The following is a 21,846-nucleotide window of genomic DNA, read 5'->3' on the forward strand; positions in this document are numbered from 1 at the left end:
AGCTATGTTCCTGATTCTGAGTATCTATGTGAATTTTTGTATAGTCCACTGGTAGTGTACATAGTTACTAAAAATCTACTTAAAGTACAGTTAAAGGGGATCTATAATGCCCCTTTTACAAAATATAATATGTCTCTGGTGTCCCCAGAATGTGTCTGAAGTTTCAGCTCAAAATACCCCACAGATCATTTATTACTGCTTGTCAAATTTGCCCCTATTTGGGTGTGAGCAAAAACACGCCGTTTTTGTGCGTCCCTTTAAATGCAAATAAACTGCTGCTCCCGGCCCGCTTTCCAGAAGAGGGCGGAGCTTTAACAGCTTGCGCTTCGGTTACTCAACAACAACAAAGCTGGAGAATCTCAAGCAGCCAAAATGAGGATTGTCAGTAACAATGTTCAGCCTTACATTGTTCAAACCGGAGTCGGACACTGATGGAGAGACTCAGGAAGAAGTTACAACTTTTAGAAAGCATCTGGACATTTCTGAATGGTTAGTGGATAAATTTATGTAGTTGCTGTGGAGTTGATTCAACTCATCGACTAGCATGTGCCGTCATGTTAATCTTTTGTGCAAATCCAGCATTGAATTGACCCTCGTTTGTGAAGCAGTCCGGCGTAAAATGACGGCATGGCAACAACACTCTACTACAACAACTCTTCCTCTTCTCTAAAGCAGCCCAACATGGCCTTTACCCCCTGTGTTTGCGTGTTCCCGGGGACAGGGTTTATGTACATTTTGGGGTTTGTGACTATATTGTTGTAGTCCTTAAAAAGCGATTTCTGTACAAGAAAACATCTCCCTTTGCATTAAACTTTGAGCGTCGTAACTTTGATAAATAGGAATATATAGTAGTATACATAAACTAGTAGTTTAATGAGTGTATTCTTAAAAGTGTACTTTCATAAACTAAAAAATGCGCTACCAGTATAAATAAAGACTTATGTTCACTTGTATAGCTGCAGTAAAAACAAAGAAAAAACTTGTGTACTCAAAGTCTAATACTGCTACACTTAAAGTATACTTAAAAGTATACTTTTACTACAAAGTGGGCCAATTTAGTCCCAAGTAGTATTGAAATAGTACACTTACAAGTACACTACAAGGACATTGATATTAGTATCTTTACTACACCTTATGTCCACTTGCCCTGCCATGAAATTTGACTTATACCTTTTTTTCTTCTTTTTTTGTGAGAGATCTAAGTCATATACAATTAAAGCATGCTGTGTTAGTTTAGGGCAAGTGGCATAGATACAATAACAGAAAAAAGACAATAATGTCAGCTAGATGTAAAAATAAATAACTTTCCTGACTTCTAAAATCATGTAATAATATAGCTTTTTAAGATATTGTTATTTGAAATGATCAGATGAAAACTATAACAAAAAGAACAAGTAGTTTCCCCTGTCTAGATCTCTGTCAAACTAAAGCTGATGGTGTGCGTCTGGTAAGCGATTACAGCTCAGACTGGACTTTAGTTTATGACAGTGATATTGATGTCGTGTCCAGGCAGTGTGATCAGAGTTTCTCCTCCCTCAGACACAGAGACAGAACACACGCGAGAGATGTCTGCGACGATGCTCCTGTAACACTTCTCAAGATACATTTTACTTGCTGAAGAAGAGAGAGAGAGAGTTATTACAGCCATCATGTCACGATATCACAAAGCAGCCATTGATGGCTATTTGGATCTACTGAAAGAAGCCACAAGAAAAGACCTGAACACCCCGGATGAGGACGGCATGACACCCACTCTCTGGGCCGCTTACCACGGACACATTGAAGCTCTTCAGCTCATATGTAGCAGAGGGTGAGCTCAGAAAAACCCACAACACTTTCTATACTGATCATGTTCAGTGTAGGTTTAAACATTTAATCAAATTTATACATTGAGCTTTCATCTAGAATAATATTGTTTTATTTTAAGTTTTACAATGGTTGTTACCTTGTTTTGTATGTCTTACAGTTGGCTATAGATATCCATGTTACATATCAAACAATCTATTACTATAATCAAACTGTGATCTTGATCCAGGGACTTTTCATTATTTTGGTCATTACAGTGGGTACCTTGTGAAAAAAGTGCGCTTAATCATATTGAATAGAGCACTTGTAGTGTACTTATCAATTTAAAAGTATATTTTTTCAAAAACTGTACTTGCAGACAATATAATATAATGAAATAAAAGGCCTCTTAAGTGCACTTAAAGCGAGACACTTTCATGCCTATATTACTTAACACACTATGTAGACATTTATGTGCATTTTACAATAATGTCAAATTAAAAGTTTTAATAAGCACATTTGATGTGTTGACTAACATCAAATGTACTTATTAAACACATGTAAAGTACTTGATTACAATTAAAACTGTAGTGTGTTATTCAATATCACATTTAAAGTTAATATGTTTTAAATATTTACACACAATTACATGACAAGTTTCATTAGAAATGACATTAAAGTGTATTTTAGGTTTTCATAAATGCTTGTCAGTTCATTCAGCAGTAACTTTAACCATGTTTCAAAGACAATAAAATTATGAACTTACATATAAAGATGTACTCAAGTCCTACTTAAGTGGGTCAAAAAGCAATAATTGCATTTAATATACATTTAAACTATAATACATTGTAATTGAATGGCAGCATTCAATAAAGTGTCTGGAAGCATTGCATTCAGTTCACACTTAAGTATATTCATTTAAAGTATATTATTTCCGTAATAAGTACTCTTTTTAAAAGTATGCTTAGGTTATTATACATTACAACAGATTCTCTGTATTAAACCAGCTTTATGACCTTTGGGCGGTTCCCTTAGTCTTCTTGCTTTATGAGAAAATCAATCATCACTCTTATGTTTACTACAGCAAATCACATAAATGTCTTATATATTGCTACAGTTTGAAACTGATGTCATGAATAAAATACCTCTAAAATATTAAACATGATAAAAAGGAAAGCTCATTAGAATTACACTATTTATTTAGCTTCTCTCTGGGTAGCTCTGTGTCCTAATCTGACTTTCTTTCTTGCATGATCTGCTGCGTACATCGTTTGTAAAATTCCCAGAGTTGATGCCAAGAGTTTAATCAGCCAAATTAGTTATGCAAATCAGGAACAATAGGCCTCTTCATCCTTCCACAGTTCATCCAGCATTAGCTCAGGGTAGAGTTTATTTATTCAGTGCAGCATTGGGGCCGATCTCACTCATGGAGCACTGATTGCCATGGTTGGCTTTCAAACAGTACAAGCACCTTAAATGTGCTGTGTGTTGTTGAATGCTATAAGCCAGTGTTTTTGGTTTTGGATATTCAGAGATAGCCTAAAAGTTATGTTTCTCTTAGATATTTTTCACCACCTGTGCCCCTTGTGTGCCTCATTCACTGATGAACAGATGGAGCTCAAAGAGATAAGCTCTTGTAGATATTGTAATCAGAGATTTTATGGGTGTAGCTGTGGACTTTCATATTACAGCAGGTTACATATTAACTCTTTGGATTGTTATAACTTCAAGCATCATATGAATTACGAGAAAATATGTGAGGGTGGAATTTTAATTGATGTTGAGGACAAATGCGTCAGAGAGGTGCCAAAGATTGTAGTTATTTTGATGTTACTTGAGTTATTTTGTCTTAAAGTGCCCATATTAATTTTATTTTTGGAGAAAATGTATACATTTACATGATTTAAAGTTCAAAAAAACACTTTATTTTTCTCATACTGTGCATTGCTGCAAAACCTCTTTTCACTCTAAGCCTGACACTCTGTTTTAGCTCCTTCTGAAACACCCAGTCTTCCCTGATTGGTCAGCTGGCCCAATCTGTTGTAACTGGTCTACCGCTTAGAGCTTGTGTGGGAAATGTAACGCCTCTTACCATAATCGGTTTCAGCTTCTGATGATTCATGAGCTGCTGTAAACTGTATTATGGTAACTATGGCATAGGCATTGCCAAACCAGTTTGAGCCAGAGTCTGATAATGTGATAATAAGAACATAGCAAAATCACTTACTGTTTTGGTGACATGGCTAATCACGGAAATAACAGGTCTACAAACAAGGCGTTTTAGGCATCTGCTGTGGACTTTGTACCTTGTAACTGAGGATTGTTTACATGCACAAATAGCTATATTTCACAATAAAAGGAAAAAGCATAATGGGTGCCCTTTAAGGCCTGTTCAGACAAAGAAAAATAACAGTAACAGCGACTATAACTATTAGCGTCCACACCAACGGATGATAACACTGATTACTATAAACACACAGCAGTTATCTTGTGTCTTTAAAGCAGGATGGATTCTGATTGGCTGTCAGTATTTTTTTCGTTCATCAGCTGGAAAAAAAAACTGTTCAGAGAGTGTCCTTCTAATTATATCGTTCCTCTCTGTCGTTATCATTATAGGTGTGATGTGGACTTCCCCATTCTCATAGAATTAGAACAATTAATAAACTTTATATTTATAGCTATTCTTGTTGTGGTTGGGTCTTTATTTCCTTGCCTTAAATTACACTATATTTTCATGATACTATAGTGTCGTGGATGAATCCTGAACATTGCTGAGCATTTGCTGACTTCTTCCCTAACCAGTTTACAACTGGTTGTTGTAGTCGAGACCAGCTCATTCAAGTCCGAGTCCAGGTCAAGAGTAGGTTGAGCCCGAATCAAGACTGAGATCATAACTGGGTCGAGTCCAGTTCCCCTGCTGAAAAATCCAGCATAAACCAGAATGAATTCCATGTTGATCCAGGCTGGTTTACGCTTGTTAGTGCTGGTCTAGCTGGTGGACGAGCATAGTAATGCTGTTCTCAAGGAAAACTGAGCTGGTGTAGCTGGTCCCAGCATGCAAGATTCTTCAGCAAAGTCAGTGTAAATATGCTTTCCTTTGGAGTTAATAAAACCTGGTTTTGGTGGATCATATGCACGAGTGGATATAGACCACAAAATGTATACATAGTGTTTAAGTACTGAAGACTGGACTCAAGACAGAGTCCAAATGCTCCAGAGTCCATGACAAAACCAAGAGAATATGGTCTTGGACTCAGATTCGAGATGGACAGAGTCCTGTCTCAAGTACTTCATTACTGCTGGGTGGATGCTAAGGCACTGCTAGTTGGTTTCTAGGTTGTTCTCCATGATTTCTTAATAGTCAAAGTCTAAGTCAAAGAGCCCGTCCTCAAGCCTCTATGATATGTTCTATATATAGTCCCTCCTTCAATGTAATGTGAATTTTCTGCCCGGGTTATCGCTGCCACACTGATCATTTAGGAAAGTAACAGCACCTCTTTTCAACATGCACCATAATTTGAGGTGCTATTCATGTCCACATGGACAAACCCCTTAACCCTGTGTATGAGAAACAGAAATAGAGATGCAAGCACCACTAATTATAAGTATCAATTTGCTGACTGCTCTGTACAATAGCTAAAATGATTGTTCATTATTATCTGTCTTGTAGGGGGGATCCCAACAAAAGTGACATCTGGGGGAACACGCCTTTGCATCATGCCTCTGCAAACGGTCACATGCAGATCGTCAGCTTCTTGGTGAACTTTGGAGCCAACCTCTTTGCTCTGGACAATGATTTCCACACTCCCATGGACGTGGCTGCCTCTCGAGACCATATGGATTGCGTCCGCTTCCTGGACACTGCTGCCGCCCAACAGACAGGCCAGAACGCCAAAAGGGTGGCACGTCTGAAAGATCAGGCTACTAAAGATGCAGAGCGCAGAGTGAAGCAGTGCGAACGGGTCAAGAAGAAACATCAGAGTAAGATGGACAAGATGTCCCGTGGCGGCTCGGTCTCGGAGGGAAGTTCCTTGTCTGGCATGGGTACCTTGAGCAGTGTGAATGGCGACCAGTTCTCCAAAATCATTGCTGCAGACACCAATGGATCTGTCACTTCGACGATCAAGGGAACCCTCCAGCGCAAATTTGGGAAGAAGGACAAAGGGACAGTGAGTAGACAAGGGGACGGCAATGTCATTTTTGTCAAACAAGACAGCGGCTTGCAAGAGAAACCTGGTTTTGTTGGTGTCTTCAATGAGCAGGATGAAATTCAGGATGATGATGACGATGCCGAGCGAGGTTCGGACGACGAGGGAGCCAGTCAGGTGAAGTCTATTTTCGAAAGGCCTGGTCTCGGGAAAATGGTGTTCCGCAGGAACTTCTCCATGGAAATGGCCATGGACCCTGAAGACCTCCCCAGCGGTAATACAGAAGATCTAGGGTTCCTCATCCGTCAAGAGTTGTTTGAAACTGTGGATGAAGGACGGGAGGGTTTAGACGAGGATTCAGAACTGCCTTGGAATGAAGAGGAGATCGGTCTGGATGAGGAAGAGGAGACCTCACACTTGGATTCGTTTTTGGCATCGATCGGCCTGTTGGACTTTGGTCCTGTGTTCACCCGTGAACACTTGGATCTTGAAGCCCTGATGCTCTGCTCAGATGATGATCTCAAAGGCATCCGCATCCAGCTGGGGCCACGCAAGAAGATCCTGGAAGCGTTGGCTCACAGGAAAGCTGTACTGGAGGAGTCTGGTGTTATGAAGGACACCTTCCTTTAATAACGTGTTGCACTCAGTTCTGCTGTACACAAACATTTACAGTTTCTCTCAGCTAACACTCCTTTACTATCATGTAGTTGTTGTTTCATAGCTGACTTTCTGTGATTTCAATGATTTTAAAATTAATACACCAGTTAAAATGTCCTTCATGTAGTACAGTAAGTTTAAATTCACAAACATTTGACTTCAGCTAATTTTTTTAAGAATCAACACTTTTTTCGAAGAATGTTGATTTCTGCTGCTTTTTCATCTTTGAAATAAAAGTAACTTATACATCTCTAAATAAATATGTCACTGTATATCTATCTATCTATCTATCTATCTATCTATCTATAATCTCTCAATCAGCGTTTCAACTGCAGAAAGACATCAATAAAACAGACTGAGAATAATATCTCATGAAGCATGACATTTACCTCAGGCAAGTCATTTAGGCTACATTCACACTGCAAGCGTTAATGCTCAATTCCGATTTTTGCTTAGATCAGATTTTTTTGTATAGCTGTTCACATTGTTGTTTAAGACCGATACAAACGGGGTTGCCAGATTTTTACCACAAAATCCACTCAATTGCTTCTCAAAACTAGTCCAAAACTAGCCCAATTGAGTTCCGTGGGATATTCCGGTAACTGTGGTTCCTGGGGTTAAATATCGCATTAGTGCGGTCGCTTCAACCCACGGAGTTGCAAAACAACCCACGGCAACAGTAACCTAATTCTGCGGGAAAATCGCAGACTTGGCAACACAGTGCGCTATCATATGGAAGTAAACACTGAGGGCATTAAAGTAAGTGATTATGCGTTTATTTGTAGTGTGATCTGCTGCGGAAGCCAGTGAAATTATGCGCAGGCTATATGAAAAATAAAAGACAAAAGAGAGCAGAGTTTTGAAACTTTTATGATATGAGCCCTCATGTTTTGCTTGTATTATAGAGCTGTCTCAGGAGTTCTGACACATCACTGTCCTTCTACTGACTCCCTTTCGCCACTGTCTTGATAACGTTGGGTATGTAAAATCTTGACTCCCATGAGCGCAGAATTGCTACAAATCTTGAGTGACATCAGATTTGGTGTGGTTTGTAGGCCTACTGTTCATACTGTCATGGGGAAAACAGATACGAGTCACATGGGCAAAAAAAATCAGATTTGGGCCACATTTACCTGCAGTGTGAACTATGCATGTTAGTTCACTGGAGAAATGAACTCTAGACGGGAGCATTTCAGTAAATATATGAACTATATTAGTCTATACAGTCGCTGTTTGGATTTTAATAGACAGATACTTAAGAATCTAGATCTTTATTACAGTAATTATTATGTTTCTAACATGTTATATGTTTGGCAAGGGTTCTTTTAACCCTAACTGATGGAGTGTGAAGCTTTTCATTTCTTAAACAACCATGTAAGGAAGACACATCATGGCCATATTCCAGGATGACAAAGCCAAGATTAATCAGGGTTAAAACTGTTAAAAAAAAAAAAAAAAAAAAAAAAAAAATGGTTCAGAGAGCATGAAGAATCATTATTTTCACACATGAATTGGCACCTCTGAGTCCAGACCTTAAATACATTGAAAGTCTTTGGGATGTGCTGGAGGAGACTTTACAGAGTGCTTGACTCTTGCATTGTCAATACAAGATCTTGACCAAAAATTGATGCACCTTTTGATGGAAATAACATCACAACACTTATTTTCATCAAGAGATGCATCAATTTTTTTGTTAAGATCTCGTATTGACAATTTGTCTTTTTTGTCATTATATTCATTATATTTACTTTACCTGTTAGTAATTTGTTAATTATTTAATGTTTAAATAAATTTGTCATGAAAACAAGTTGTGACAGTAACTGTAAAATGATTATATTTCAAAAATAATTGAAAAATAATTTTATATTAGATTTAGAAGTTAATGCAAAACCTGCCTTGTGTGTAATTTTATGTTTTTTATTTGACTGTTGATCTGAGTGTCTATCCATCCATCCATCCATGATTAACAGATCATTATAATGTAAATTAAGATGCTTAAACCTTCAATTCATATGATCATGCACTTCTTGAAAATCTATATGATTTTAAGAGAAATTTTACAATGGTTAAAAGCTGATTTGTTTCATTTTTTTGTACATTTGAATGCTAAATTTCTTTAAACTTAAATTCACCTAATTCACTTTTTTACAAATGTGAACAAATTTGCTAAAATAGTCATTTTAAGCACTTCAGACAAACTATTGATGTTAACACATTATTCATTAACTCATATAACTCAAAGTCTGTAAAGGTCACACACACATTTGGTCTTTGTTGTGGTGTGTATTCAGACTTTGTTAACACTTTAGTATAGGGAAGAATTCACACTTTTAACTAGTTGCTTATTAGCTTTCATATTGACTGTTTATTAGTACTTATAAAGCAGACATTAATGCCTTATTCTGCAAACCATATTCTACATCCCTTAATCCTACCCAATACCTAAACTTAAACGCTACAACTTCTAATTACAGTAATTGGGAGTTTATTGAGGCAAAAGTCATAGTTAATAGTGAATATGTGTTTCCCATACCAAAGTGTTACTCAGACTTCAACTATTTACACATATTTACAAATCATTTATTATTTATTTGTTCATGTTTTTGCAGTACCCAATCTAAAGCAGAAACTATTCATCATTTGTAAATGTTTATAAATGTTTACTATTAATCATGTACCTTTTATGGCCATTGGACTGTACTGTAAAAACGCTTGTGTTAAGTTTAACTAAACGCTTGATAAAGAAATAACAACCACATAATTGTAATTTTGATGCAAACATGTTTTTATTGCCTCAACATTTAGTAAACCTTAAACTGGATATTCCTTGAATCATACATCAGCAGGAGAAAAACAAATCAACTTTTCAAGAAATTTTTGTTATTTATCAAAACAATGTAATATAAATAGTTTGAACAGTTTCCTTATAGTAATCAAACTGTACACTGTTGACCCCTGAACTAAACCCTTAAACCTGCCCGTCCCACCAAACCTGTCCCGAACCTCACCCGTATCACACCTCAATAGCAGCAGGAGTGTTTTGCAAAAGAACCCGAACACAAGTAGATATTTAACAATTATTTTTTAAGCAAGTACAAAGTAGTTAAAGACATATAAAAATAAAGTGGGACCAGTAATTCTTACATTGTTCAGTTTTCTGTTGAACATCCAGATCACTCAAGTTACCAAACAGCTTTATGCATTTGTTCATTTGTAAATGTAAAAAAGTGCATTAAAATATGAACTGAAGCTTAACGACATTTGAAGATTTTCAAGAAGTGCATGATCATATGAATGGAAAGTTTAATGACACTTGTAAGCATTTTATTTTACATTAAATGATCTGTTAATTATTATGTAATGTTTAATAAGTCCATTAGTAAACATTAACAAGCACATTATCACATATTTCTAGCTATTTGAATATTAACTAATTATCTCTTAAGTGTTATATAATGTTTGTTAATAATTTATTAATGAAAGTTATTATAAAGTGTTACCAGACCTTCAGAGCTCACTGTTTTTCGCAACAACACTGATACTATAAATTTCTTCATATCTGGAAAGAACTATTTTACATCAACAACTTTACTAAACGTTGAGTCACGAAAGTCATTCATTAATAAATAGAAAATTATTTATAGGGTGTCAAAGGGGTGACATGAGGACTGTGAGGGGTGACAACCCCAAAGCAAACACCCATTCATAGTTTTTTTTATTTTTTTTTATTTTGTGGATTTGTGGCCTGACAAACACATTCATGTTCATGAATATGTGAATGAAACAGTTGCATTATCAAAGATCATCTATACTGTTTAAAAACAGTTTATAACTAAATAAATAAGAAAATATCAGTATCCAGGGCACCATGTCAAGACACTATCTGTATCAAAAACATCAAAAGATAATAAATGTCTCTGAGCTGTTATCATGAGCAACAAAATCTTTTGAATGTGCTAACATTAGTAAGAAATAGCCTACCAAAATATCAAAGCACTGAGACTGGATCAGTTTTGCAAATGAAGTTTGGATTTCTGTTATGAACAGAGGTGGAAATGCCTGTATGGATGTTTTGGAAGGTCAGCAAGAACACCCTAGCAACCATATACTGTAGCAACACCCTGGCAACTGCATATCAAGAGCCTAGCAACCACCCACAATATCCTAGCAACCACCTAGCAACACTTTAGCAAGCACCCAGAACATCCATCTGTTCTGACTTCAAATTATTTTACATTTCTTAGAAGACTTTCTGAGGTGGAAAATATTGTTAGACTTTGATCTTCTCTTTCCCTGATTAATATGACAAATATGACACTGTTCTTGTCGAGAGATGTTCTGTCCATCCATCCATCCATCCCTACAAAAACAGTCCTTTGGTTTTACACACCATCTTCTTTCATCTCCTGAGCTGAAAAATTGAGCAGCCTGAAATGCTACCGAAAACAAAGAAAAGTCCCACTCCATTAGAAACAGATGAGATGATATGACATCTGATGACTGTATCATGTGAAAATGTGCAAGTGTAGTGAAAGATTTATCCAGTAGTGAGTTAATAGTTCAGTAGCAGTCGTTCAAAGACTTTCTTTCTTCTGTGGAACACAAAATAATTGTATTTATTTGTCTATACAACAAAAGTCATTGGGATTTTTTGTCTTTTATTGTATAAACAAAAACTTTCTTTTCATTCCACAGAAGAAAGAAAGTCATACAGGTTTAAAACAGCATCAAGGTGAGTGAATGATGACAAAATTTACATTTTACAGATATTGTGTCAAAATAGTACTATATTAAAAATTAAAAGTGTTTAACAAAAGCAAATTAAGCCATGACTCTACTTTTAAATTTAGCACTTGGTAGTTTTGTGAGAGAAAACACAGGAAATCTCCTTTACTGTTTTATTGACTGATACGATGTGAATGTTTAACCTGTTCAGTGATTTTCAGATGAAGCTCATGAACATAGAGAAGGAGGATCTGATCTGTGATGGACAGACGATCGTTCTTCATGAAGAGTTCAGACGACATCTGCAAGAGCCCAACAGTTACTTCACTTATAATATGGATAAGCTTTTGAACACTTCAGGTTGTCAATCTAGTGAAAGATCCTAAAACCACAAATATTATTTGGATAACTGCAACAACCCCTTCAAAGGTTCACTTACCAACAGAGTCCTCTTGAGTCAAATCATTTAAAATATGTAGAAAGAACAACTTTCGTTGATTCTTGAAAAATAGCTCAATTAAAAGCTAATGCTGACTGAAAATGCTTCAGAAATAACAAAAGCTATTTGAGAGGTAATTTAAATAATAGATTGATAAACAAAAACCTTATATTTTCAGTTGTGACCATCTGTGAGTTTTATTGTTTGAATCAAAACATTTATTATGAAACCAGTTGAACTCTCAGTAAAACTGAAACTTGTGAAGACAATCGATATTACAATGAATTCATTTATTTTATATAAACAGTTGTTCTCGATTGCTGACACACTATAACTGATTCAGCTGGCACAATTTCACAAAACATTCATTCAGTTCTCAAACAAAGACACATTTCACGAGTTCACACTTACATATAATCAGATACAGTACATATTTAAAAAATAATTATTTTATGAGTTATTTGTTAAATGATAACTAGAAAAAGAACAGAGCTACACTTAATAAAAAGGGTGAGCTCATTTCACTCAAGGCAGCAAACAGCCAATCACGAATCACCTTCTATGCCCTAGCAACCACTGTCGAGCACCCTAGCAACCCAAACCCAAAGAGGGGTATCTTTAAATCTGAATGTCAGAGGCACTGGGGTTGATTTATATCAATAATACTGTCAAGAAGCCTTTGTTGTATCATCACTGGCAGCTGCCAAGCGACTCCCTAGCAACCAAACAGAGTACCCTAGCAACTGTTCAGCAAGACCTATATCTCTGCATCTGAACATCATATAGAGATGGGGCTTGGCTACAAGAATACATTAGCAACTGCCTAGCAACCACCCAGAATACCATAGCAACCGAGTGCCAAGTTTTGCCACTGTAAGCACCACTTACATTTAATAAACCCACTGGTTTATTCATGTCACTATTTTTAGGAAACTTCCACTTTTTTTTTAATGTATTTTATATCAGGTGATTTTGATAGTAATAATAGAAACGATTTATGTATTTATGTGTCACAACAATGAAAACTAAATGAATGTGATTTCCATCAACACAATTAGAGCTTGAGAAAAAGACGAATACACACACACAGACAGACAGACACACACACACACAGATACACAGACACACACACACAATTCTTATTGTCTATTTCAACGGCAAAAGTTCATCTGTAGACAAGATGAACAATGTAAAGAGAAATAAGAGACTCTGTATCATCTCACTGTTACTGATTTCTCACGCAGCTCAAAGTATTATGGGTAAAATCTCTCTACAGTTTATTCTGAAACATCAACACAGTTTCACTGATGATCCTAAACCAACCCAAAACCCAGGATAGAGTGGCTGAGTGAATGTGGTCTGGACTGTGTGGATGAGGCTCATTGTGTCAGAGACGCTGTAGAAGGACAGAGTTCCTGCACTGTGATCCACATACACTCCTATTCTAGAGCTGATGGACGCTGCAGGGAGATCAGTCTCTATCTTATTGTGCTAGAATGAGTATCTGGAGGGAGAAGCAGTACAAACTCCAGGACTGATCACTATATCCAAACAAACACTCATCACCCTCTCCCTTCCTGCTGATGCTCTTATATGACACTGATATTTCCACACCATCATCTCCACTCCACTCAATCTCCCAGTAACAGCGTCCACACACACTCTCTCTACACAACACCTGACGATACACATCAAATCTGTCTGGATGATCAGGATACGGCTGGACTGTGCCAGTGACAGTAATCATTCTGTTCCTCTCAGACAGATGGAGGTGTTTATACACTGTGTTCAGATCCAGAGTGAGCTGATGGGAATCTGATGGAGAGAAACACATCAGAATCAGGAATTATGAATCTGATCTTTTAATGTATCTGAACTCTTCATGGCTCAATGTTCAGTGTATCATCAGTGTCTCAGTACAGATGACCAGATATCCTGAATCATCATTTACATGATCAATTATTAAACTCTTCTATCATGATTTCTTTCACCTTCTACAGGAACAACATGATGTTTAGGTTCAGTTTTATTACCTATGTTTCCATCCAAAGTTGCATATTTAACTTATGCGCAAATTTTGAATATCGCGTAAAACATTTGCGAATAAAGCACTGTTTCCATCCAGTGAGTCGAAGAGAAAAAAATCGTCACTTCCTGATTAACTGGCACTAAATATCACTAAGAAAAATGAAAGTTGCTGCAGTAGAATCCACTGTATATAATAATTTACGAGTATAATAAATTATTTGCGGCTCAGAGCGCGCAGACGAAACACAATAAACGCTGTCATGTTATCTTGCATTCAGATGCAGGTGTTTGTGAACACAATCGTTTGAGGCAAATTAACTGAACCACTTTAACGACAGACTTTGCTCAGGCATTACAGAATGACCAAAACAACATTTCAGATGCTGTGCAACAAGATCGGTCCGCTGGTTGGTCCAGTTATGCCGTCCCATCGCAAAGTCACGTTTTTTTTTATGTACATTAAGGAATTTATTTGGTAAAAGTGTTTCCATCGTAGTTTATGCGCATATTTTATCCGACTCATTTGAGCGCACAAGTGTTTTATGCACATTTTTAGAATTTATGCGCATCTTGGCGTTTCTATCCAGCGTTTTTTATGCAATATGTTTGCCTGTTCCTTGTCACTGTTAATTGATCTAGTTTCCTAGCATGTGCCAGTTTGATTCTATGGTTACGGTTTTGTTTCACCTGCATTTAATTTAGCTCTCTTTGTTTGCACCGTGTACATATAGGCCTTAGTTTGGTAAGTTCTTGGTCTTGTGTTGTTTGTGCTGCCACATGTTTTCCTGTGACCTTCACTGTCGTTGATTATCTTTTTTGTTTAAAATTAAAACAGCTGCAATTAGATCCTTTTCTTATTTTTGCCTGACCAAACTGTGACACATGAACACATTCAGTGAGTTTTTCTGCTTGTTTTCTTAGTGACTTACACTGGAGGAAGTCGTTCCTGGTCTTGGGATTCATGTTGGTGAAAGTGACTGTGGAAATAAACATGAACAGTGTGAAGAGAAATAACAAGATAAAATATTTCTAATATGATGCTCTATGATATTAGATGATGGAGGATCATTTCTGAGAGCAGATGAATCTCCAGGGGCCTCATTTATAAAACACACGTATCAGATTTGATCCTAAATTTCATGGATTTCATCCTACATCATGTATATAAATGTCTTGCTCATGATGATGAGTGCCGTACTTCTGAACCATCAAGGGATATTTGTGGCCTTTCTGAAGGTGGATTTGATACACTTGTTCACATTGCACTTGAATTTAAGATGAACTGTGAAAAATGTCATTTAAGAACATTATTATTTTTTTATTTTTTATTTTTTTTGTGCAAATGGAAGTTTTATAAATCGTAGGAACATTTTAGAAACTGTTGTACGTTCACATTTAGGATCTTTCTACACACGTCTGTATAATGGAGGTGCAGGACTTTACCTCTGTCAGAGATCTTCTTGATCTCCTCTTTGCAGAAATCCTCCAGTTTGTCTCTCAGCTGACGGACAGATTCTCTCATGCCATCAAAAGAGGAGAGAGAACTGAAGGGATCATCGGGTTCGTCTGTAGATTCAGGAGGTGCTGAGAGAGACTGGAAACTCTACAGAAAACACAAATCAAAACTTCAGCCAATAACCTGCTCTATATCAGATCTGTGCGGCTCTTGTTGATCTTCAGTAACTCAATCCAGCACTTTCACACAATCAGATACATTCTTCTCATATTCATTATTTAATGCTACAAACTCTAGTATTTCACACTTACAATCCTGGTGAAAAAGAAGAGCACTTTATTTTTTAAATTATTACAGAAATAATATTTAACAATATATAATTGTTTAATATAAATGTTTTCAGACACTTAATTATTTTAAAAAAATGATAATTAAAATAATTATTTTAACTAAATGAATGTATTACAGTATAAATTTATATTAAATGGAATTAGTGTTTTTGACCCACTTTAGTAGGACTTAATATGTAATTCTATAATTACTTCTATTGTCTGAAATACAGTTAAAGTTACTGCAGAATGAACTGACAAGTATTTATGATAAACTAAAATATACTTTAATGTCATTTCTACTGAAACTTGTTTGTGATGTATTTAAATATAATTTTTAAAATATTTTTATTATTATTTTTATGATTTAATTTTCTCGCTTTTGTATTTTATTAAATACAGGAAATGAAGTGGGAGAGAGAGGGTGGAGGGACGAGTGAGGGGACGGGATGGGGAAAGGTTCATGAACTCAACATGGTGCGCTGCACACAAGGCTATCGGTACCAATTAAAATATGTTAACTTTAAATGTAACATTGAATAACAAACTAGAGTCAAAATTACTACATAGTACTTTATATGTGCTTTAGTATGTTAGTCAGCACATCAAAATAAGTGTACTTCTTTAAAGCATGACAAAAGATCATTAAAACATAATGATTCAAAATGTTAAAAGTAAAACTTTTAATTTGACATTATTTAAAAATGTACATGAAAGTGTTTCTTTGTAAGTACACGTATGTCCTTTTGTTTCAGTAATATTATATTATTTGCAAGTCCAGTTTTTAAAAATATACTTTTAAGATTTGAAGTAATTTTCTACAAGTGCACATTCAATACAATTAAGCACACTTCTTTTTCAAGGAACTATGTGTGAACTTTCTAGAAAATAGTTTGGATGATAAAACATCTGCATACCCAGCTAACAGAATTTAGTTATAAGAACGTTCTCCAAATATTCAGTGTTGATTCTGGGAATGTAAAAAATGTCCAGTTTTCTTGACGTTAGAGGAACGTGTTTTATAATGTTTATAATGTTTATAATGTTCCTCAAATGTTCTTTCAACTTTGACCTTAACTTTGATTGAAAATTCCACATTCTAGGAACGTTGATTTGTAACATTCCAAGAACATAAAAATGTCCAGTTTCCTTAATGTTAGTAGAATGTTATTTAAAGGTTAATATGATGTTCCTGAAACATTCTTTCAATCATTCAAAGACCTGCTGTGAACAAGCACTGAAAGAAAGAGAAATAAGAACACAAACTACGACTTTCTTCAGCCACAGCCTTAGATGAACTGAAGATAAAAGACATTAAATCTGTGAAGATCTGATTAAACAACTCCACAAACAGCATTACCAGCTTCACTTATTACTAACCAGACTGACTTTATGTCTGTCACATGTCTACAGAAGTTCTTATTGAGAATTAACAGAGGTTTAGATGTTGATGTTTTGTTGAAAAGGTTTCCTTTGAGGTCACCATCATGGAGATCAGTGTATGCTTTAGTTGAGCTTGTGACAGTTGAGTTTTGTAGAGCTGCTTCGTTTTCAGAAATTGCAGGTGTTTTTAGAAAACATTTCTGCATTGATAAAGCAGGTCAACATGTTCGTTTTAACTGCGTTAAAGTGGTTTAAACAACAACTTTTTCTGTAATTGCTGACTTAAAGAAATGAAGCATTACTGAAAAGTATAAAACTCAACCGATGTGTAAAAAAATAATTAGTAGCAGCACTGCTGCATTTCAGATGCTGAATGTTGATGTCTGTGAGTGTATAAATAACACTGTCATTGTTAACTTTATGTTTAAAACATGTTTTGTGTCATTTATACACTCACAGACATCAACATTCGGCATATAAAACACAACAATGGTGACATGCTTCATGCCAGCATACAAAACACATTCATGGCTCCAAACATGCATTGCGGAATGAATAAATTATGCAGCTGAATTATTATTATTATTATTTTTTTATTTGATTGTCACCATTGTTGAGGTTTGTATGATAAGTGCTAATGTCTAAGAGTGTTGTATTTACCTTTTAAATAGTTTTTGGAATAGTTTTTTTTTAAAATAGTTTTGTTACATAGATCACTTCAGTGTTACAGATTATTTCTATCACATCATTTGAGTTTATTACTTTCTTCTCATATAACATTCCAATTCCAAAAGTAAGCAAAACTACAGAAAAAGTAGTTTTTTAAACCACTTTAATGTGCTGATGACATTTTATTCTTCTATAGAAACTTGCATCGTAGTCTACGAGTCAATAAGTGTCATCATCATACAGTCTACATGCATGTCGTGCCCAAGTTTAATAGATCCATGTCGCACAGTGTGATTTGTGATGATCTTATAGGATTGATAAAATCGTGCAGTGTATCCCGGGCTTTAGTGAAGAGTGTTTTGTTTCTAGTGCTTTTGTGAATAAACCCTTTTTTGCTGCACTTAGATCCTGCATTCATCCTTCATTTGCAACCACGTGTGACAGAAGAAATAAATCAACACAGGAGAAACGTAGGAACAGGCAAAAAGCTTCCACATTCAATAGACGACACCAGACAAAGAACACAGGAAACACTGGGCTTAAATAACAAGGAGAACTAATAAGATAATTAACTGAACAGGTGAACATGAAGAATAATCAGACTTTCTGGGAAACTGGATCACAGGGAAAAAACACAATGGGCTTGTTCGAGATGCATCGGTGCTGTGCAGACCAATCGGCTTATGACATCAAAGTACTGCGAGAGCGATTCAAAAGCATAAGGAGTCGTTTGCTCTCTAAACACTCTCACAGTACTTTGATGTCATACGCCGATCGGTCTGTGCAGCGCCGATGCATCTCAAACAAGCCTAATGAAACATAGGAACTCTGACAGTTTGAAGATCACCTGACCCAATTTTGATGACAATTACTGAAAACATTGTAGTACAAATAAAAGATTTCATTAAAAAAGATGATGAAAAATCTAGTTGGGTAGAAATTGACACCATCAAGTTCATTGATTTCATCATGACAGAAGAAACCAGAAGGAAAAATTGGTTAATGGTGTTTGTCACCTAATAATTTATTCCAGAAAAGGACAGAGTTTTGAAGGACAGAGTTTTGAGTTAATTAGCTGATTAGAGTGTGGCACCAGGTGTCTTCAATATTGAACCTTTTCACAATATTCTAATTTTCTGAGATACTGAATTTGGGATTTTCTTTAGTTGTCAGTTATAATCATCAAAATTAAAAGAAATAAACATTTGAAATATATCAGTCTGTGTGTAATGAATGAATATAATATACAAGTTTCACTTTTTGAATGGAATTAGTGAAATAAATCAACTTTTTGATGATATTCTAATTATATGACCAGCACCTGTAGTTGTAAGGTAATGTAAGGTAATGTAATTTTTCAGGGCTTTGTAAGTGTGTCTCTTTAAACAGAAGATGATCAGATGAGAGTCTGACTGATGATTATATGATAACACACACTGGACTGAATCTGACTGAATTCCTGACAACATCTCAGTCAACGGCTCATTCTGCTCTCATGAAATGTTTCTCCTGCTCAAGTCCACTATGATCCTGTTCTTCTAGATCTCTGTTACCTGCAGGAAATGGATGTGATCATGTGTGTGTGAAAGCTGCTCCAGCTCAGCGTCTCTCCTCCTCAGATCATTGATCTCCTGCTCCAGTCGCTCCAGTTGTCCTTCAGCTCGACTCACTGCAGCCTTTTCCTGATCTCTGATCAGCTGTGTGACCTCAGAGCGGCTTCTCTCAATGGAGCGGATGAGCTCAGTAAAGATCCTCTCACTGTCCTCCACTGCTGTCTGTGCAGAGCGCTGTTAGGACACACATCACAATCACACAGTGGCTTCAGCGGGACTGACAGAGTCCAAACTGAGACGTCTCAAAATTCTCTTCTTCTCCAGACTCACCTTATGAGACTCCACAGCCTCTCTCAGCTGCTGAAGATCTTTCTGTCTCTGCTGGATTCTCTGACGGATCTTCATCTGTGTCTCCTTCAGCTGTTTCTGGAGGACAAACCAATAAATGACACATAAAACTACTATCACAAAAGAAAATTAAAGTTACATGAATCCAGAATTGGTGGAGGGTTAAAGATCAAGCATGGTAAGTTTATACTGTAGGTTCAAACCACAGATTCATAATTTCCTGAAATGAGATATGAATGAATATGAAACTGAAATATCAGCAGTATTTCATCAGTGTTGTAGGGAACAGCACATTCCAGGGCCCAGTTTTTGGCCGGGCCCCTCTCTGTCCATAACAGGACAAAGGTTTGCTACAATTTGATTAGATCTTGAGTGGACTAACACAAACAAACTGTCCAACACCATCAGATAAAGTTCATTCTTTTTCCATCATGTTTGGTCTCTATTTTTTTTTAGAATTTTGCCAAAGGTATTCTAGTGGTGGTCTGGAAAGTGAGAAATGCATAGGTAAACTTTCAAGACACTTCGAAGACTTCCATCTTTGTTCTTTATGCAAATAAGTTCCACAGGGGAAAGAAAGGTGGGACACACTGTGTGTCCCCTCTGATGCCAGCAGCCAATCACAGCACTCGAATGGTGAAGCGCCAAATTGCAATCTCCTCCTCATCGGAAAAGGATATAGGTACCCTTTCAACAGACACTTCTTGTTCTGGATCTCAACTCTGTAAAGAGTGAGACATTAACAGATATACCAAGTTCTGAGTCCCAGCTTGCGAAGCTGAGACACCAACAGGTACAACACCGTTCTGAGTCTCCGGTTCATTTAGTGAGACATAACAGATATGCCGTTCTGAATCTCTCCCCGAGAGAGACAAACAAATCAACAATTTCTGGATTTCAACTCTGCAAAGATACCCCTTTTTCACCAGCATGGACCGGGTGCACATCAGTACACTTAAGCACTTATTTTTTTAACCACTAGAGTTGTTTAGATTACTTTTATGCTTTTTTCTTGAAACTTTCATTGACATTGACTTTCAATGTATAGACTAAAACAATTGAGACATTCTTCAAAATATCATCTTTTACATTCCACAGAAGAAAGTAAGTCAAATTGGTTTTGATGGTGAGTAAATAAAGACAGCACTTTCATTTCTGCGTGAACAATCCCTCTCAGTTCATACCTGTTTCTCTGTCCTCTGTGCTGCAGTTGATACAGTGTTGTGGTTTTTATGTTCATACTCCTTACACCACACACAGATGAATTGTTGATCAGTGATACAGAACATTTCTAGCTCTTTATCATGTTTATGGCAGATCATGTCCTGCAGTCGTCCAGTGGCATCAATCACTTTGTGTGGTTTACGAGAGTGATATTCCTCATGACGGTCAAAATGAGTTTGACAGAAAGACTCCTGACACACCAGACAGGACTTGACGGCTTTGTATTTTTTTCCAGTACAGACGTCACACTGCACGTCTCCAGCTCCAGCGTAACAGTCAGCAGGAAGTTTAGTCTTCTTCAGTTTCTCCACCACTTCAGCCAGCATGGTGTTTTTACCTAAAGCAGGTCTTGGACTGAAGGTCTGTCTGCACTGAGGGCAGCTGTAGACTCTCTTCTCATCCTCCTGATCCCAGCAGCCTGTAATACAGCTCATACAGTAACTGTGTCCGCAGGTAATGGTCACTGGATCCTTCAGGAGATCCAGGCACACTGGACACGTGAACTCATTCTGATCCACTGAAATCCTGGCTTCTGCCATTTTACTGCATAAATACAGAAAAACACAAACACACAACAGCTCAACAATACTTTCAGTTTCTGTTTCCCTGATCTGACAAGTTGAAATAGTTTCCTGCTTCTGTGTTTGAGTGACGTGTGTAAAACAGGCGTGTCTGTAAAGCAGCTTCCTCATTCCTGGTCAAGGAGAGTCATTTTCCTTCTGTGTTTATGTGCCCTTCAAGTGGAGTCGAAAACTTTGTAATTACGAACACATGAATGACCAAGTGAAGTTGTATTTACAGAATTCTAGACTCTAGATGATGATTTCTCCAGACTGGACATTTGGGCAAATACCTGGGCAGAAGTCATGTAGTGTATTCGCCTTTAGACAACTGCATTGTCACTTTTTATTTTATTTTTTTTTAAAATGCACATTTATTTGTATAACGCTTTTCACAATGCATATAGGTCCAAAGCAGAGTTTTAGAAAATGCATGTTTCTACATGCTGTGTCAAAGCAATATCCATATGTTAGAATGTAAGATAATATACAGGTGCTGGTCATATAATTAGAATATCATCAAAAAGTTGATTTATTTCACT

General features: G+C 36.5%; 2 protein-coding genes across 2 annotated transcripts; one reads left to right on the forward strand and one right to left on the reverse strand.

Annotated features, from left to right (window-relative positions):
• Nucleotides 1-1,510: 1,510 nt before the first annotated feature.
• On the forward strand, nt 1,511-6,862 carry LOC127509383 (ankyrin repeat and SAM domain-containing protein 4B-like). Its single transcript, XM_051888043.1, has 2 exons — nt 1,511-1,810; nt 5,456-6,862. Exons 1-2 carry the CDS (start codon nt 1,650-1,652, stop codon nt 6,561-6,563), a joined length of 1,269 nt encoding a protein of 422 aa, XP_051744003.1. The 5' UTR covers nt 1,511-1,649; the 3' UTR covers nt 6,564-6,862.
• Nucleotides 6,863-12,025: 5,163 nt separating this feature from the next.
• LOC127509382 (tripartite motif-containing protein 16-like) lies at nt 12,026-21,373 on the reverse strand. Its single transcript, XM_051888042.1, has 6 exons — nt 20,705-21,373; nt 19,503-19,598; nt 19,173-19,406; nt 15,226-15,385; nt 14,712-14,759; nt 12,026-13,569 (listed from the first exon to the last, which is right to left on the reverse strand). Exons 1-6 carry the CDS (start codon nt 21,281-21,283, stop codon nt 13,238-13,240), a joined length of 1,449 nt encoding a protein of 482 aa, XP_051744002.1. The 5' UTR covers nt 21,284-21,373; the 3' UTR covers nt 12,026-13,237.
• Nucleotides 21,374-21,846: the final 473 nt, after the last annotated feature.

Source organism: Ctenopharyngodon idella, chromosome 3, assembly GCF_019924925.1.
Source record: "Ctenopharyngodon idella isolate HZGC_01 chromosome 3, HZGC01, whole genome shotgun sequence".
NCBI lineage: Eukaryota > Metazoa > Chordata > Actinopteri > Cypriniformes > Xenocyprididae > Ctenopharyngodon > Ctenopharyngodon idella.

Excerpts from the sequence above, each read along its gene's own strand:
- LOC127509383 (XM_051888043.1), top strand. The coding sequence starts at position 1,650 with ATGTCACGATATCACAAAGCAGCCATTGATGGCTATTTGGATCTACTG. Across the intron at positions 1,811-5,455 it reads CAGCTCATATGTAGCAGAGG|GGGGGATCCCAACAAAAGTG; the intron begins GTGAGCTCAGAA and ends TCTGTCTTGTAG.
- LOC127509382 (XM_051888042.1), bottom strand. The coding sequence starts at position 21,283 with ATGGCAGAAGCCAGGATTTCAGTGGATCAGAATGAGTTCACGTGTCCA. Across the intron at positions 19,407-19,502 it reads AGGCTGTGGAGTCTCATAAG|CGCTCTGCACAGACAGCAGT; the intron begins GTGAGTCTGGAG and ends GTGTCCTAACAG. Across the intron at positions 14,760-15,225 it reads CAAGAAGATCTCTGACAGAG|TCACTTTCACCAACATGAAT; the intron begins GTAAAGTCCTGC and ends TTATTTCCACAG.